This window comes from Etheostoma cragini, chromosome 13, assembly GCF_013103735.1.
Source record: "Etheostoma cragini isolate CJK2018 chromosome 13, CSU_Ecrag_1.0, whole genome shotgun sequence".
Lineage (NCBI taxonomy): Eukaryota > Metazoa > Chordata > Actinopteri > Perciformes > Percidae > Etheostoma > Etheostoma cragini.
In genome coordinates this window covers 20205783-20225293 of record NC_048419.1, presented here as the reverse complement: position 1 = coordinate 20225293, position 19511 = coordinate 20205783, and the positions used below count along the sequence as shown (strand labels likewise).

General features: G+C 38.5%; 1 protein-coding gene across 1 annotated transcript; it reads right to left on the bottom strand.

The window, feature by feature from the left end:
* Positions 1 to 1154: 1154 nt before the first annotated feature.
* zgc:56585 (uncharacterized protein LOC393297 homolog) lies at positions 1155 to 6457 on the bottom strand. The gene is made up of 7 exons (XM_034890600.1): positions 6256 to 6457; positions 4288 to 4411; positions 3136 to 3242; positions 2691 to 2787; positions 1999 to 2075; positions 1632 to 1789; positions 1155 to 1367 (listed from the first exon to the last, which is right to left on the bottom strand). The coding sequence occupies exons 1-7, from the start codon at positions 6346 to 6348 to the stop codon at positions 1247 to 1249; spliced, it is 777 nt and encodes a 258-aa protein (XP_034746491.1). The 5' UTR covers positions 6349 to 6457; the 3' UTR covers positions 1155 to 1246.
* Positions 6458 to 19511: the final 13054 nt, after the last annotated feature.

The window sequence follows — 19511 nt, the reverse complement described above, 5'->3', positions numbered from 1 at the left end:
CTCTATCAGCTACTACATAAAAGTACAGCTTTATGTATTAATACATCAAAAACATATTATCCAATAACACTGTTAGAAATACACAAGTACATTTAGTTGCCAATACTTTTATACGTTTACTTAAGTACCATTGTAAATGCATGACCTTTATTTGAAAGGATTTTTACAATGTGGTATTTGATTTTAATACATGTTCCACCACACGTTTTTATTTGTACTGCAGAAAGAAACATTTGAACAAAACCACAGCATTAGGCAATAGCGCATTTATTTTTGACAAACTAGAATAACATGATATGATGAATTAAAAATGAGCAAGAATTACACATAGAGCTAAGTGGGGGAAAAAATGAAGTTGTAGGGTCATTTGGATGAACTGAACCTTTAAATGGTTTCAGTCATCAGTTAAATAGTGACTCCAAATGGTCAATACATGAAGTTACATGGATTTTAAATCAGGTCACAGAAATCTTTAAAATACCCACATTGAACTCAGGCATGTTAAAAAGTTTAAGGACACACTATTGCACATGTGTTGTCGTTAATCTATTATTATACACTACCGGTCAAAAGCTTGGGGTCACTCACAAATTCCCATTGGACTCCATTATAGACAGAATCCCAGCTGAGATCAGTTGCCTTGTTTTTTTTAACCAGGGCAGCAGTTTCTAGATTACATTATGTGCTTACATAATTGCAAAAGGGTTGTTTAATGTTTTCTTAGTTAGTTTTTTAAAATAATATCAGATTAGTAAACAAAATGTGCCTTTGGAACATTGGATGAATGGTTGCTGATAATGGGAAATGTAGATATTGCATTAAAGATCAGCCCCCCACCCAGATCAGCTGGTATCCTGTCTATAATGGAGTGGAATGGAAATTTGTAAGTGACCCCAAACTTTTGACCGGTAGTGTATGTCAGCATTATTTAAACTGTTTCACTGTTATTACCTGTATGAATATTGTTTTCAATGCATTTTAATGCAACCTTGGGCCCTAGAATAAAATGGATATACTAAACTATTAGCAAATTGAAGGAAAGAACCTTATACCTTTAAGACCTCATGTCCACATTGTATTGGCGACTTATTAAGACATTTGAGCTGCATATTCCTTGTTTACTGTACACAAAGGCACTTGAGGCATGTTTTTTAATTTTGTACATTGAGGCACTGATAAAGACTGCAGTTTGGATTACGAGACCTCATTCTGTATGAGGTTTGTTGTGGTTTGTAATTGCACAGAGCTATGAGGAGAATGAAGGAAAAGTCACGTATTGCTTTCCTTGACGGAAAATCATGAAGGCTTCCCCATTCTTTGTCTCATCTGTCACCAGCTCCAGGACGGACTCTGCTACCTCAGGCACACTGAAATACAGTCAAAAGGTACAGTGACTTCAATGAATATGTAATACACGGTATCACACATGGTCACAATAAATAACTTTAACGTGTATAAAATAATGTCACAGAGGGGTCTAAAAAGGATGGAATTAGTTTTATACTGAGTGGAAGTCAAAGTTGCAGCACCTCAGGTTAACCAGCTGCAGAACAAACTGCTGGATTTAATGGAGTGTAAAACAAAATGTTAATTATTGTGAGGCTTGGTACTTGACACAAGCAAAGACTCACGTTAAAATCCCCATCTTATCTGCTAATTGTTTAGTTGCATCAGCCAGGTGGGAGAATTGTCCCAGTTTGGATGGGATCTCGGTAAAAAGGTCGGTTTGGACGAAACCTGGGCAACAGGCGTTGAACCGGACCCCGTAACCTGACGCGGTAGAGGCAGCCTAGTAAAACACACAAAAACAACCACACGCGCACACACACCCACACACTTAAGCTTCACATGTCAGAGGCACTAAAGGAAAAAATTTGCAATGATTCCCACACCTACGTACGTGTTTTCAACACTTTGTCTGTAAAAAAAGTAATTGACTTCTTGTAGCTACACATTTTCTTGATCTTCCTGGAATTTCTTTTGGAAATCCAGTCTTACCGCCATGGCTCGAGTGAAGCCGATCACTCCGTGCTTAGTGGCTGTGTAGACAGGACAGCTTAGTAGAGGACCGAGACCTGCAGGATGGGGGTGATATCAAGTCAATATTTGGCTTTATGACTGACTAATAGGGATACACACTATACTTATAATGTTGTCTATATAGTTGTCTCTTATGTTCATGCCCAGATGTAGAAACTTGGGCAAAAATATAAAGTACATTACATTTAGCTATATTGAATGTATCTCCTCCATATGCCAACAGGCTCTTACAATTTTCGCAAACCAAATAATGTGTATCTGCATCATACATGCGTGTTATTTAAATAAAGAAGTATATGTTTCTGTTCTGTGCAGATTTTATTTTGCATCTGATTTTTTAGTGCCAATTCTGAAGATGTATGCCCCTGACATGGCACAGACTGGATATAGAGTTCTGTGAATTTCCCGTGTCTGCATACTAAATGAAAAGTCAACGAAAAGAGTTGCTGGTTTTATTGTTCTACAAACAAGAGCATAAACTCATAATATAATCATAACTACAATTGTCTGTACAACCTTCCAAATAATGTCATCATTAAATACCTTTCCCATGGTAAAGAAACTATTAACTCTCTGTACCACTTATTTTTTCCATAAGTTTTCTTTAGTTGGACAAACAAACACATTATGCAGTACATTGTGGGCCTTACCTGCCATGGATGCGGTGTTGACGATGACCCCTCCCCGACCTCCACTCAACTTGCTCATGTGCTCCAGAGCCAGGTAAGTGCCGCTGATAACACCCATCTACACCACAGGATACATAGATTTTGGTGTTGACATCAGAAATGGCTTTTTATCTGTCCATGAATACTTTAGTGTTTCCTTTGTGTGCCAAAAGTTGTGAAATGAAACAGATGAAGCTGACTGTAAAAGTTGCTAAATTTAAACTTTTGCCAAATCCTTGCTTCCCTTGTCTTAACTGCTGAAAAACAACAACATGTAAATGTTTCTGTTGGCGGTGGTAAAAACAATGACTCATGAAACACTGCAATTATTGTGTTGTTGTGTCATTTCCCGTGTGGGAGTGGTGCAACTGGGTACAAAGTAATGGGCGTAATCTTAACCAGATGCAGTCTGTTACTCTCTTCTTACCAGGTTTATGGAGACCATTTTCTTCCATGTGGTCTCATTCAAGATGCCAGCATTGTTGCACAGGATGTCAAATCCTCTGAAGTTTTCCACAGTTTTCTGAAAGGCAGCTTGAAAGCAGAAAAAGAAACGGTTAACTTTTTTTAATTTCACGACCAGAGTTCCTTTGCCTTATTTGGCCTACTATGTAGCATCCTTCACGTTAGAGCTGCATCAATTAGCCAGCTTATTGATTAGTCGACTGCCTGAGATTTCCTTGTTGGACAGAATGAGATATTTTATTGAGCAAATAATTAATAGAGAAAATGATTTCTAGGCTTATTGATAATGAAAAATAATCATTAGATGCACAAAAATATGAATATTCATTATAATCACTTGTTTCTAAATGTAGACCAATTCATTTTATGCAATTCAAGTTATTTGGGACTTATAGTAAATATCTTTTGCAATAACTGACGCCATTTTTTATCGTCAAGTTCCAGTTTTTTGTCGTTTGTGCTTGCAGTGTATTCAACAAAAAAAGGCAACATTCTGATCACATGACATGAAACCAAATAAATGTACAACAAAGTTACTCTATAATCTTTGCATGCTTTAAAATGGGTTGCAATTTTGTGTGATTTTTGCAATATTCACACCTTCCCAGGCAAAGTAGAACTGAGCCTTCTGAATCTGAGCGTACACAACAACCCACCGTAAACCAACAACCTCACCTTCATTATTAGTAAGTTAAGGCCTGCAGGTTTTTCTTTTCCCTGTGGTTGACATGATCAGATGAAGTCTTAGATTATTTGCTCACACTCTTAAATATATTTACCTGTAACAACATAACTCAAACTAACCTGGGGGTGTGGCTTTTGACCTTGGATTAAATTCCAGCTGGTTTATTTGAAGACAAAATGTCCCTGAGTTTGTGAGCTTTCTGGTATCTGACAAACAAGGTCCTGGTGGGATTGATTAGCTTCATGTGTTTCTAGGCATGTTTATTTAAATATATATCTGACCGCAGCTGTTTTCCTCTCTTCAATACCTCCCCCACTTCCATCCTGTGTGTTTCTTATGTCTGTCTGTCTGTCTGTCTGTCTATGGCTCTCTCTGTTTGTCCGTCTGACTGTCTTTGTTTGTCTGTCTCTGTTTGTCTGTCTCTGTTACCTTTGAGCTGCTCCTCTGACTCAACATTACAGTTCAGGAACAACGTCCTCTCCTCTCCGTACTGTTTGTCCAGAGTTTCCTTCAAACTCGTCCTTGCAGTCTCATTCACATCCAGGAGGGCTACCTGTACACGTGAAGGACCATCACACACACACACACACACACACACACACACACACACACACACACACACACACTCCGGTTTATTTGGAACACCTAGCTAAAACTGATGCAGTCTAATACAACAGTCTGGGTATTAATCCTACCTACGTGAAGGTAAAAATTAGAACTGTGTGGGAACCCAACAAAATCATATTGTGAAGTATTTGTCACGTAAATGTTTGAAGCCTTGAGAAATGAAGAAAAGCTTTGAGACGAGGGAAGCTAGACACAAGAGTGTCGGGCTAGCAGAGTAAGATAAGATAAACTTGCAGCTGTGACTGTGTGAAAAGAGCATGTTGTTTCTTTACTTAACTTTGGTGAACTATGTTAAACCCTAAACTTGTCTGATACACCCAGCTACAGCTCAACCAATGGTAAAGCAAAGAATATGAAATACATACCCATATTTCTGTAAAACAACTATATACCACACCCATTTATGGAAATCAACTTTCTGTTCAAACCCACTCGATAAAACGGCAGAGCAGGGGATGAGTGTTTTGGGAGACTGCTGAATGTTTTTTCAGTGTTTATTGCCCTTAGCAAAGAAAAAAGCAATTCTGTGTCTGTGAGTTTTTACTTGAGGCTATGAACCTAACAAACTGCAACGAAGAATGGATTAGTCAACTTTTAAATTAATCATCACTATTTTGATAATTGGTTAATCGGTTTATATCGTTTTTATGAAATAAAGTAAGCACTGTCTGATTCCAGCTTCCTAAATTCGAATATTTTCTAGTTTCTCCACTCTTCTATGACAGAAAACTAAATGCATTTTAGTTGTGGGAAAAAAAAGGAAATTGAGGAGTTATGTTGTGCTTTTTTTTAAAACCATTTTCTGGCTTTTAAAAACCAAACAACTAATCGATTAATCTATAAAATACTCAACAGATGATTAAACAATGGAAATACTCATTGTTTTCAGCCCTAGTTAAACTGTTCAGTATTTTTGTTCGAACAGCTGTGTCTTGATTTGACTTTATGATCATATTGGTGACTGTTGTTTGTGGTGCTGTGGTAATTTTGAAGTTAATTGTGCAAGTACAATTTGATTCTCATCTAATATCTATTTTCTTTATTTTCTTCTCTATCTGTAGTTATTTAGGGCTTTCTGGCTACTGCAACACCTGAATTTCGCCTCTGGTGATCTATAAAGACTGTATCTTGACATATACACCTCAAAAACATATCTACACCCTTACTCATATGAAGATGGTAGATCTCTCACCTTTAGTAAATGCTATCCACATGCTCAAAAGGAAGACCTGAGAGCACATTAAAACAATGGACAACAAAGCAGTTTCAAATTCCCTCTGCATCCTGAATTCCCAACTCTTTCAAACCCCACTCCTCCAGTTGGGAAAGCAAGCTTTCTGCTCAAATTTGAAGGGGAAATGGTAAAACAGATGGAACAGCTGGTACTCTATATACACAACACAGTACACTGGTGTAGTACCAAGCAGCAGACATTTGCAGCATGAAGCTCATCTTAAATGGAAAGATGCATTTTTTGTTGTAGTAGCATATATCAAGATGAAGTCTTGATATATATATATATATATATATATATATATATATATATATATATATATATATATATATATATATATATATATATATATAAGTTTATACATCAAAGACTCAATTCCAGACCAAAATGACTCCATAAGGAGTTTTCTTTAACTTAACAATGCATCACGGATTAAAAGTTGGAAGATGATGTTGTCATTTAACAATATGCCAAACGGCCCGTGCGGGCTACTGAAGTGACCTTTCTCCCCGTAACAGCACACAAACAGACGTTACCTTGGCACCATTCTTCAGGAGGATCTCAGTTATAGCTTTTCCTATCCCCGCCGCTGCTCCAGTCACTACTGCGACTTTACCATTTAATGCCATTTCAGACGTTCAGTCAGAAGACAGGAGGCTCTCAATAGTAGAATCACTGCAGGAAATATAACCGTGATGAATCGAAAGAAGTGAGTGTTTCTAAACGGACACCACCCATCAAAGGGAGACTCCACCCATTGTGTGGGAAATGAAGGCAAATACCTTAAGGTTAAAACCATGGGCTGTTATGATTTATGATTTACCTCAGGGCGTCAGTGCAATCCGGTTTCAACAGTTTTTAAAGTATAGGCTAAAGTAAAAAAAGAAAAGTGTTAAAGAAGTAGCCTACTGAAAAGGTGGTTGTGACTATTCTATTCAATACCATTACTCGGTAAATGTTCTGTAGATCTGCTAGACGTGTCGACGTAGGGGTTAAGGCATGAGGAGTGCGGAGTGGTCAGGGCTACGGGGTGAGAATAACAGGGTAAACCAATCAGATGCATTTTAAGGCAAAAAAGGCGGATAATCTCCAATTTGCGTTCACAGCCCCACAACACACACCGTCCATACATTTTGCAATTTAATTCATTTTTACCGGACATCTCATGCAGGAGGAGGCTATATGATGTAATATGACCGAATAGATAGATAGATAGATAGATAGATAGATAGATAGATAGATAGATAGATAGATAGATAGATAGATAGATAGATAGATAGATAGATAGATAGATTATTAACCCTAAGGAAATTTTGTACATTCAGTAGCAAAACAATCATAACACAACAGACAAATATATCACATATGCCTAAGAGTACAATTAAAATTGAAAATTGAAAATCACTCATAGATATGCAATGACCACGGTAAGGTGAGATACTTTGGTAGACTGTGTGCATTGATGACAGCGCAAATGTGAAAAAAGTGAACACTGCAGGGACTGAACAGTGCAGTAGAGCATGATAAAACATTGACTATGACTATAAAAAAGTAAACATAATAACCCATAAACTGACTGACTGAATAGGAATAATGACATAATGTAACAGGGAATAAAATGTTATGACAGTCCAGGTTATGTATGAGGGCTAACACAGCCAATAAGGAAGTTGTACAGCAGACAAGTGATTTGATGGTGTGTGTGTGTGTGTGTGTGATTTGGGGTGCTGAGAGAGACCCTGGAAACAAAGGACCTCCTCGACCTGTTTGTTGAGCATGTCAGTGACAGAAGTCTGCCCCCGAACATGCTCCTCTGTTTTATGAATGCGATGTGAAGTGGGTGCCGGTCATTGTCCATGACTCTCTTCAATTCGTCATATGTGCATGTAGTCATGGATGTCAATTAAAAAAAATCTTACTTAAAACAGAGATGGTTTGGAAGGATCTTTGCTTTCATCACCAAATTCAACACTCCCAGTGTGGGGTAAGGCCAACCTATTGTAAAAGCTTGAATGTTCTATCGATAGGAGCTTGTTGGTGAATGATATGTATGTGTGCCGAATTGAAGAGTCTCCTTGACTATCTGAAAAAGAACTTAATTAGAATGTAGATATGTGTATCTCTGTTTATGCGTACGACAAAAATAAAAACCAACACATCATTTAACGAAGTTTGGAATGACTGTGCCAACAAAAACGTTTCTTTAGTACAAACGTTCTTTAACTCTCTATGGCACAAACACGTTCCCTTGAGAGGTAGCCTACTCATTTGTAATTGTGACCACTAGATGGAGGTATAGTGTTGTGTGTGTTGATAGTTCATATTCCTCTAAGTATAGGTTCTTGTAGGATAATCAGTAGTAGGCCTAATAGGACAAGTGTCAACAAGACACTGAGAATTTCACTTTTACCGGATTTTGCTGTCAGTTATTTTTCCAAGCTACAATTAACTAACTGTGTGTGTGTGTGTGTGTGTGTGTGTGTGTGCATTTGTTTTACACATCTACACTACGCATTTATCTGGTTAATAAAAAGCAGTTTCTATTTTCTGGGAAATGTAGAAAATAACCAGCCGCACTATCAGCTGGTCTCAGGTTTGGCACGCCCCATCCTGATAGCCGACAATATGCTGGTGTTTCATACTGCTTTCACTTAGATAATGTTGGGAGTTCAGTTTTAGTGAAGTGAGCTGAGGAAGCTATAAGTCAAAGCTTGATATTCAGAGTTCATTTTATTTTCTATTTTATTTTCTATTTTTATTTTCCTTAAATCTCACAAGATATTTATCTCTTTTCTCTTTAAATACTTTAACCGTTTGCAATTGCTTAGTTAGAAGGGGAAATCATCATCTGTTTATGTGCTTACAACTAATCAACTCATGAAGTGTCACCATAAGACCTTTTTTAAGGGGCCAAACAGGTTGGGAACCACTAGTAACTTGGTGTACCTTCATGGTGAATCAAAAGGCCTGTATTATTTAGCACAAAACTGTATCACCTCTGTATCTCTATGTCAGATATTTTACATGTTAAGTGAGTTATTTTAATAAATCAGCATGATTGAGATAGTGCTAATCAAGGACATCAGCTGCAGTATGGTAGCCCAGGGGTTAGCACTGTGGCCCCATCAGGGTTCGAATCCAGGTGTTCTCTGTGTGGAGTGAGTATGTTCTCCCCATGTTTGTGTGGATTCCCTACGGGTGCTCCGAAATTTCACCACGTGTGTGTATGTGACAAAACCTTTACCTTTACCTGGATTCCCTTAATCCTAATCAAATTAAAGAGTACATCATCACTATGTCTTAAAGCTTACCAGGCGTATTACCTCCCTTTTTCAGGTACAGTAGCACCACCTACGTGTGTGTGTCTGTATGTGTGTGTGTGTGTGTGTGTGTGTGTGTGTGTGTGTGTGTGTGTGTGTGTGTGTGTGTGTGTGTGTGTGTGTGTGTGTGTGTGTGTTAAGGACGTCTATTGCTTAAATGGTTTTGTTGAGCATACTTGGCAAGACTGGGCATGCTGCTGCAACAGTTGATGTCACTGAAGGAAATACTGTGTGAGAGTGTGTCACAACCACAAGAAATGTGTCAAAAACTGTCGCAACAAAAGAGACAGAATAGCAGCTCCTTTTTTAGTTCAGAGTTCAGAAGGCTGTGTGCAGTGCCGTAAATCAATAAGACTTTTGTTTGATGTTTGATGTAACGAGAACCAGAACTGCCTTTGTTGCAGCCAACAGGAACAGATCCAACAAACAAAAATAGATACATTTTGTTGAAAGTTGTGGCTGTGAGCTGCAACTTAAAAACACACAAACGACCTGGTGAGACCTCCACGCGTCAGGAATATGAGATGATTTTTCTGAATTAGGGCTCACTGGAAGGATCTTTACCTGAGACATCTTGCATGGGTTCCCTTTGTTTTAAATTTACCCACTAGCTTCTAAAAAGTGGACGTTGGTTTTCAATTGAAAAACCACATAAAACAAAATTTTAATCTCTTATTATTAATAAAACGAGAAAAGGTAAAACATGCATAAAATAAAAAATCGGGAAATAACTGAAAGGGTAGACAACAAAAGTTTCAATGAAAACAAAAAAAAGTGCAAAAATAAATAACAAAAAAAAAAAAATCGACAATCAGATAGGTTCCAGCAATACAAGTTATTAAAAGTAATAATGAAAAGTACAAGATCCTTGTGAGATTTGTAATTTTTTGTGACATTGTGAAAGAAAATCTTTTTTATCTGTTTAATGCTGGTGGGGAGCCAGACTCTGCTCTTTAAATAGCACAAAACACATAAACAGAAAGAATAAATATCTGTAACATTAGTTTTATTCGGCTGAGAAGATGTGTCCAGACCAGACCTCTGTGTCCAAACGTGCCACTAGGTGGAGTGCAGAGTTGCCACATGGTAACAAATTAGCTGTTTCACTGTGTCCATTACATCATAGTTTTAGCTATATAAAGTTTAAACACATGGAAAGAAAGAAAGGGTTCCTTTTCTTATCTTCTACCTTTTCAGCAGGAGCCATAATGTGTGATTTGTTGTACCTTTTAGTACAATTTTAGTAGACTGCTTCTGGTTTTTCCTTTTGAAGGACTCAGTTTGATAACTGCTGTTATAGCAAAGTCAGGATTCTATTCAGCAGCTTCCAACCAATTCCAGCATAAAACCAGGGACCACTCAATGGTCACCTCATGTCCAATCACTTTAATATTCTGTTTTGTTCCGTTTTATATGTCCTTTAAAGATTATTTATTGCATTTATTGAATGCACCCAGTAGAGTAGCGCTCCTAATTTCACTGTATTGTTAAGTACAATGACAATAGAGGCGTTCAATTAAATTCAGTAATTAAAAAAATCTTAAAAACTACTTTATCTGAGATTTTCTGAAACCGTGGTTGACAGCATGTTTGAGATCAATTGCAAACTTTAAGGTTTTGTCAAGTGAGATCCAGCTCCTCCACGCGGTTGATGACAAACAGTGTGCGGTGTGAAAAGACAAAATATATAGTTTAGATGCCTTGAATAAAACTGATATAAATTGTTATGAAAATGGCCCATACTTCCAACTCTGTACTCTGACAAACCAGGGTCACAAAGGCCCCTCGAGCTTGTCTTGCTTACGGGGCAAATCCACCATTTAACGGCTTTCAGCTGTGATTTGCTGACCAGCTGCTGACTTGTGTTTTCATCCCAGTGGTCCATTGCCATTTCACTGGTGATTACACTGCTACAGAGCTCCAGAGAGCTGAACAATACCCGAGAGCTTTACATGTCACCAGTGTCATCGGCCGCAAAGAATAGGAGGCCGCTATTGAGCGAAAAAATCAGCCTGTTTACAGTGAGGGGCCTCGATGGGCAGGCGGGCGGGCGGGCAGGGGGTTAGGATAAGGATAAGTGCATGCGAGGGTGTGTGTGTCTACATGTCAATACCTACAGAAGACTGTGACTGTGAATGCAAAGGGATTGGTGTGTGTGTATAGAGATTATGTGGTCAGAGGGTGTGTGACGGGTGCTACAACCCAGACAAAGATTGTTTGAGGTGTGTGTGTGTGTGTGTGTGTGTGCGTGTGCGCGCGTCTGCGTGTGTGTGTGTGTGTGAGTGTGCACCAGAGAAATAGAGAGAGGGATGCACAACGCACAGTGTGAGGTGGTCTGTCATCAGGCCAACACCAATATATTGTGCTGGTGAAGTACTTCTGCCACAGCCACACAGCGCAGTCATCTCTGTTTGCATACAGCTAATAACAGAGGTCAAATTTGTCTATGACTCTACATGTTTAGTCTAGAATAAGAGATAAAAAGATAGAAAATCACTACTCCCACAAAAATAGGTTTTAAAGCAAAACTTAATCAAATCTACTTCACTTATTTCACAACCTATAGCAGTCACACACAGTAGCTTATAAAGGCATTGCTTGATCTGCAGCAGACTTTTAAACTCTGATGTCAAAGCCTCCTGCAAGCTTTGAAAAGTACCAACAAAAGAACACTTTCAAATTGGTCCCTGCAAGCAACGAACTTCTATTCCAAACTGAGAATGTCTGTTTGGAGTAGGTTTTCCCAAACCTTACAGTTTTCTGTAGACTAGTCTATCTTTGCCAGACCCTCCTCCAAAGCATACTGAAGGAGGGTCTGGCTACTCCACATTTGGGGATGGGAGGAAAACATGCTCTGGTTTAATGCCATTTCTATAATTCTAAATTTCTAACGTCAAGGATGTAGACCACCTGTAGACACAACCTAAGTGACTTGTTGTGTGGGAGGAAAACAAGATGTTTTACCAAGTCACTAAACACCTGAGGAGACATGTTACTAATACAGGTCTAATGTTTATTCAGTTTAGTGATAGGAATGTCTTTAGTTTTTCAAGTTGGCAAAGTGTCAAGAAAACATGCATGTTTTTGAATTTTAATTGTGAATCTAACAATATACTGAGACAATACTTTATGTCTGAAATCTGTTCAATACATGGGCCCTTAACCTTTTGAATTAAAGGATTAGTTAAACATTTTGGCAAATACAACTTCCATTCTTGAGAGTTACAGGAGAAGACTGATACAACTCTCAAGCCTGTGTCATTTAAATATAAACCTACGACCAGCAGCCGGTGAGCTAATTTCAGTAAAAAGACTGAAAACAGGGGAAACAGCTAACTTAGCTAATTGGTTTCTGTCCAAAGGTAAAGAAAAAAACAACAAAATCTCACAAATTAATACAACTTGCTTAATCCGTTCAAAAACTTAAATGTAAAAACAACACATCGTGGTTTTAAAGGGAGTTAGATTCTGGACTCTTTCTAATCCCTGCTGGTCACCCAACACCCCCACGGTGACATCACATTCCACATTACACACATAGTCTCACATCTTAACAGTTACAATAAATGTACAGTCATGCAAAGACTTCAGTCAGTCAGAATCAGTCAAATTGATCCATCAATGAGGAGAACCGATCCAGTGTGGGATGGCACATTTGAGTCCTTGTCTCGCAAGCTATACGTTGTGTTGATGTTGTTATGAGCAGGACAAACAGTAGCCTGGCAGGGACAAAAGAGAGCGAGAGAGAGAGAGAGACATAAAGAGAAGGATACAGAACAGAGGGACTAGAAGGTATTGTCACCACTGGTCTGACATTGATGTGTCATGGCTTGTTTTCTATGTGAGGACCAAAAACACACCACTCCATGACAAAACACATTTTCAGCTTTTTATTGTCAAAACCTGACTTCTAACACTGGAAATAATAACATTAGCACAATAATAACAAGATGACTGCAAAGATTGTAACAATCTTTAAATGGACTTCATCTGAAAATGTTACACTTATCCAAAATAGTCTTTCAAAATTTAATGCAGGTATACATTTATTGGGGGTGGTCATTGTTTTCATCATCAATTGTTGTTTCTTTTTCAAATAATTACTTAAAGCTGCTACTTGTTTGACTTGTATAACACTTGTGTTGTCTCCGGGCCTTTTCACAGTGTATTCAGGAGAGAGATGCCTACGATTTGAGACAAAAATGAAATCATGCTGAAACCATGCAGGAACTCATTGTGCACCTTTAACACCGCCTGACAATCTGGTTTTTGCCAACCTCCAGCGGCTTGACTTGTCACCTTGCTGCAGTGATGTAGACGTGTGCTCTTAAGGACCCCGTGGCATCCATGTTGGGTGTGATTACAGGTGCCACAAAGCACATTTCTGACCACACCTAACCACACATGGCTGGATACTAAATGGACTTTCAGACATTTGTTTTTTGTAGTAGTAGTAGAACTAAAACCTTCCCTGAAATATGTGAATAGAAAAACATCAGTATTTGTAACCTGACAGTTTTTACAAAATGGGGTGATTAGAAAATTAAAAAAAATTGCTTTGAAGAGGGGTGTCATAAATGTTCTGGATGCGTTTTGTTCTTTTCATCACATCTGATTTCAATCTAAATATACTGCTGCTAAGATCGATGCACTCATGCATTTGTGTTTTTTTTTTTTCTTCAGTTAAACAAAGAATTACAAAACTCAATGAACATTATAAAGACAGAGACTGAAATGTATAGGAGCTTTTATCTGGCACTGTTTCCCACACCCAAACATTGTATTCAGGCAGGAATTTGACATTTGACTGTTTGCTTTTCTCACCTGGAGGACTGAAGTCTAAGGTTTATGTGATTGAAACGTGAGCAACAGCCGGAGGCTTTACAGAAGCCAGAGGAGGTACACCCCTTTAGGAAGCATTTTTTATTTGTTTATTTTTTGGGGTGTGCTGCTTCTGCGTTTAGCAGAATCTCATTTTCAAAGGGGTTTTGTATTGTACTGCACTGAATTCTACTTAATGGAGTATTCATTTTAATTTTCAACTTTATGGCCTAGACTCGGGACAATGGTGCCAGTAGATTGAATTAAAATGTACATCTACACCTACACTTATAGAGAACATTTTGGTGATTTTCAGGGGACACAAAATCACGATTTCAGGTTAAAGTGGAGATAAAATTATTAACAAAGGTCTGTATTCTCTTCCTGGTTCATGTTTTAAAGTGGTTGCGTTTAATGTCACCACAAAGGATAAACATTCAATCACGAGTTTTCGTGATGATGTGGTCAGTTTATTTATAGCATGTCATACGTTCTCTAATGCTGCTCTGGACTCTGTTTGGAAGAGAGCCATTTTGTTTTTGTGTTTCAGGTCTAGCACCCCTTGAGTGCCTGATCGTCCACAGGTGTTTTCAATCCGGTTATCAGAGAGGCTACCTGAAAGCTCCCAGGTCCGAAACTCTCCCCCTTCCTCTTGCCACAACTTCCTGTCATGCTGGGATTAGTTGGCGGACGACGCTGTGCTGGCGCATATCATTTGGAAAATGATTGAATTGGTATCTGGAGCTGGGAAGGGTTCTCTGACATTTTTTTGACCCCCTTTTTCTCCTGTTTTGTGGGCAGGCAGGGAGATTAGCGCTGTGTATTTTGGTTTGACACTGTAGCTCAGTTGCCCTTTTTTTTTTTTTTTCAGATAGTATGGGTTTTTGTTTGTTTTGGCCTTGGAGAGCGTGATGTTTTTTTTACAGCTTTTTGTTTTGGTTACTGTTTATTAGTTTGTTTGGTTTAACATCATCCATATATATATATATATCTCTATTGTGTAATGGAGTTGTGTAATTAAAGATACTTGTTACGGTACTCTGACTGGTTAGTCTCCCTTTTGTTAGTTTGAGTTCATGATTTGTGTTACTTCCCCTAGGCATACACTTAAAGGTCAAAACAACATTTAACAAAAAAGAAATCAGTTGTACAAGTAGAGTGCCAGAACTATGAGGGCCAGGCTCTATTTCTTATCAGAATCAGCTTTATTTGCCAAGTATGAGGACACGTGAGGAATTTTTCTTTGGAGCATCGTTGCTCACACTGTACTTACACACAAAACAACCAAAACAAAAATATACACACTGATATATGTACACTAATATATACATGTGGAAATTCAGTAGCACCCATCAGTTTTTTGTGAATGATTCTTGGCGTCATAAATGGCACACGATGGTGCACAATGAGTTCCTGCATGGTGTCAGCATGATTTCATTTTTGTCTCAAATTGTAGGCATCTCTCAGTGAGCAGCTAGATGCCGGCCCCCTGAATACACGGTAAAAAAGCCCCATCTTGGGACACAACACAGGATCGTAAATGTCAAACACTAGAGGCACAGCCTGCGCACCAAAATGCAACAAACCACTCCAGCCAATCACCGACAAGATGGTTGAGGGAGGTAGTCACCAATCAGACTGCCGACCCTCTGCAGAAAAGGCTGTTGGACTGATCAGTCTCCCAAAGTTGGTCAACAGTGCCTCGGAACACACCAAAGCAACAAGACGTCAACATGACCGCAGGCGGCGCTAGTCTGTATTGTCGCCCAAAAATGAAAACTAGCAGCTGATTGGACAAACACGTCCTGGGGTCTGGTTTCTCCAGACTGTCAAAGTGGCTTGTTCAAAATACAATTTATTTTACTCACCAAAACGGTTTTTCTGAAATCATTTTAAGCGAGAACTAGGCCATGCAGTTGCTGAATCTGTCTTAATTTCAGATCGACAAAGGTCACTTTAAAAGATTTTTGTCAGATTTTGAGAGACTCTAGTCGCGCTCTTGCCGCTCCTCGTTTCCAGGTTTGTACTCAACCAATCAGGTTGGTCATTTAAGTCTGACTGCTGGCAGTGCCCACCTTTCGACCGAGCATGTCAGGTCGGCCATTATAAAGGTCAACGGCCCCTCCGATGGACGACAGAACAGAACACACTGCCACAACAGACTCGAGTCACCGATCCGCTGGACTGGCGACGGCGTTATCGGGTTGGTCAGTTAGTCATGACAGTTATGGAAACCTGGGGGGAGGGGCAAGCTGGCTCTGTTTTGTTTAAATTTTACATGAAATGTCAACAGAAGTGACCATGCAGGAACTCATAGTGCACCTTTAATGGTAAACTCCTTTCTTTGTCTAGAGTTTCTGGATTCTCCTGTATACACACCTGCCATTCAAACACAGAGGCATAGCAACCAATGCTGCACCCTTCATAATAATGCGGTGAGAAACACGTCATGATCGGTACTGACTGATGGCATATTTCAGGCTTCAGTCATAAACATATGGGGAATCCTGTAGGTTGTATGCAGGAGCTGAAGTCTTTATAAACGCCCTCTGCAAAGAAACTCTTTCATGGTTTGACAGCAACATGATACACTTCGCAAATTTTCGAATAACTTTAATTTAGTAGTGACAAGTTTAAGAAATGTTGAAACTTTTACTATCAGAATACTGATCACAGCTCTTTGCAAAATGTTTTGGTGTTGGATAAACCTGACACTTAATGTTTTATTGCTAATTGTAGTATTCAGTTGAAATTTTTTGCTATGCATGGCATCTTAAGTTCATCCCATGTTTTATTTTGTGCCTTGATGTTTGGTGATGCGCCATTGCAAACATGCTGAGACATAAGAGCCTATGCCCTGACCAAAAAAAAGCGAGGAAAGAGTGGAACATAATGAAAACATACCAGCAAGAGTGATGTCTGCAGCTTACAAATAATACATACACAAACACACATCAGCAGACACAGACAGACATAAGGTGAGGGACCATGCACAAGTAGAGGCAGGAAGGCTGTAGCTCGAGTCTACAGCCTGGATTTCAAGAAGTCAGCAATGTTGGACCAAGTGTCCAAAGTTATTTTTGTTTCTGCATTTCTCAATTTATGTGAGCTGAATTGAGTGCCACATCCTAAAAAAGGGTCCGTGTACGAATAGACATGTCATAAGGCGGTTTCCAATCGATTGCAATCATTTTCTTAGTAGCTGTGAGTCCTATTGAAAATTTGAATTAGAATCTGGCAATCTCGATTACGGGGAAACAAAGGGTTTTGTTGTGTGGGATATTGTTGATATGCGAATGTATTCACATTTATACAAATGTATATACAATGCTTGTTGAATAATCTGCCAACATCTACTTCACGCAGCAACTGGTCTGCTGCGTGGAGGTGTGGAAGTTTTTCCATCGCTTTTCATGACCATAACTGAGTAGAATAACCTTGAGGAGTAACTGTCTAAAAATGTTGGCAGTTATTTAAGGATCCATAGTGTCTCAGTCGGCTTTATTGCTGCAGGTTTTTCACCAAACCTTCAAGTGTGGCCCTTCCGACCAGGCAGTTACACTTTTGCACTAGTTTGTTTGGACCCTTGACCTGAGGCCACAAGGAAGAAGAGGTAAGAATGCACTGTGCATGTACAAACACAATTCCCATTACTTTAAAGACTTTAGAGGGTTTTGAAATTATATAGTAAAGCATGTGAAAGGCCTATAAATAAAGCAAAAAATTAACATTGTTCTCCTGGAAAATAAAAATTGAATCATGAATGTTTTTTTTCCTGAGGCAGGCTGGTTTTCCTGTAGCTGGCGGTCTCTGTTCATGCGTGTAGAGTCATCAGCACAATCACTGCAAGTATACATGAGCTGGAAACATGATGAATGACTGTGGAGGGTTAAAACGTATTATTTTAGGCCAGTTGTCTGTTTTGACTGTTAAAATTGTTACATCAAGATTTTAATGCTTAATTTACTATAGTTTATACAGTGCATAGTTAACATTTACAATACTATAATGTGTAACTAATACAATAATATACTGTATTGCTTTCATTGTTTATTTTTTAAATTCATTTTTATAATGTATCTTTAAACACTTTTTAAAGCTTTGAAGCTAATTATTTGTATTTGGTTGTACTGGTACATCAATGTTTTGATGCCATATATTGTGTACTTCATAGGCTACAAGTACGGTTTTGAATACAGGACTTTTCTTGTATTTTTTTTTACAGTGTGGTAAAGATCTGAGTACTTCGTCCACCACTGGCAGAGAGCCTTTGTGGCTGTAAAGACCAGTATTCAGATCATTACACTACACTGTGAAAATACTCTACATAAATAAAAGCATTCTACAGCAATCTACAGCATTTAAAACCTTACAAAAGTTAAAGGCAAACTTAATGTGGTCAAAGTATAAGTAGCCTACTCAGTATGCAGTAAAATGTTCCCTTTCAGTGTTTTCCTATTATATGTGATGTTTCTGGATTAATGTACTACTACTTTATGTATTGTTCAATCTACAGCAATGCATCATTTTCTATAAAATCATGTTTGTAGGGTTGCTGTCCTGTGAGAACCACACGTATTTGAAACGTCAACTTTTGGTGCCAAACAGTTTTCAGCTTTGTGACGATGCATATCCACCTGAGCCTGAAAGACTTTATTTAGCTTAAGAAGTAGGAGCATTTTACTCAACACAAAAACACTCGATCCTTCTGTTTATCAGACAAATAGAAATTTAAATTCCCTACATTTAGAGATCCATGCTTTCCACTGGACAGGAAGACTGTGTGACATTTTTAAACTTTAAAGTAGCCTAACTGAAGCTGTCAGACAAATGTAGTGGAGTAAAAAGTACAATAGTTGCCTCTGAGATGTAGTGGAGTAGAAGTATAAAATATCCTAAAATGGGAATACTCAAAGGACAAGTAGGCTACCTTGAATTGGTAGCCTAGGCCTACTTAAGTAGCCTACAGTAGGCTTCTTGAGTTAATGTACTTAGTCCCATTCCGCTACTGGTAAAGGCACAGTTAAACACACAGAGTAAGCCCTACAACACACGCGCGCACACACACACACACTCAAGACAGGGAGAGGACACGTGGAGCTCCGGTGTGGACACGTGTATACCGTCTAACAGTCAAAGTGGTTTAGGACCTAAACTTTAGGTGCTTTCCCCCACTTTTATTTAGGCTACAGATTTTAGAAAACAGAGTAACATAAAATACAAGAATGGAGGACGAAGAAATGTCAAGTCATCATCGCGAGGTTTGGTTTAAACTGGTAGTTACAGTTAAATCTTTGTGTTTTGGACAGATATTTAATGAGGTAACGGTGATTTGTGGACGCGTTCAGACAGCGAGACCAACGTCATCTTAGAGCTCCGCGCTGCGTTCAAGTCTATGTGAAAAATGTATACAAATGCAGTGAAAAGGAAATTAACGAAATAATAAGTAGGCATAGGCATACAGCTAGCTGTTTGATATTTTTTTGTTAATGTTGTGTGTATATCGTTTTACATTCACTCCAACAATTACATGCATTGGTCTTCACAAATACATGAATGGTATAAACATCAAATCAAACCAACTCCAAAAGGTGCTGGGTTCTGGCTCGAATATATATTGAATAAAACAAGTAGAATAATTTCCTGATATA

Bases quoted from the DNA above. Each gene is read 5' to 3' on its own strand.
- zgc:56585 (XM_034890600.1), bottom strand. From the start codon at position 6,348: ATGGCATTAAATGGTAAAGTCGCAGTAGTGACTGGAGCAGCGGCGGGG. The intron at 2,788-3,135 runs GTAAGAAGAGAG...CCTGTGGTGTAG, and splicing joins AAATGGTCTCCATAAACCTG to ATGGGTGTTATCAGCGGCAC. The intron at 1,790-1,998 runs GTAAGACTGGAT...GTGTTTTACTAG, and splicing joins GCTTCACTCGAGCCATGGCG to GCTGCCTCTACCGCGTCAGG.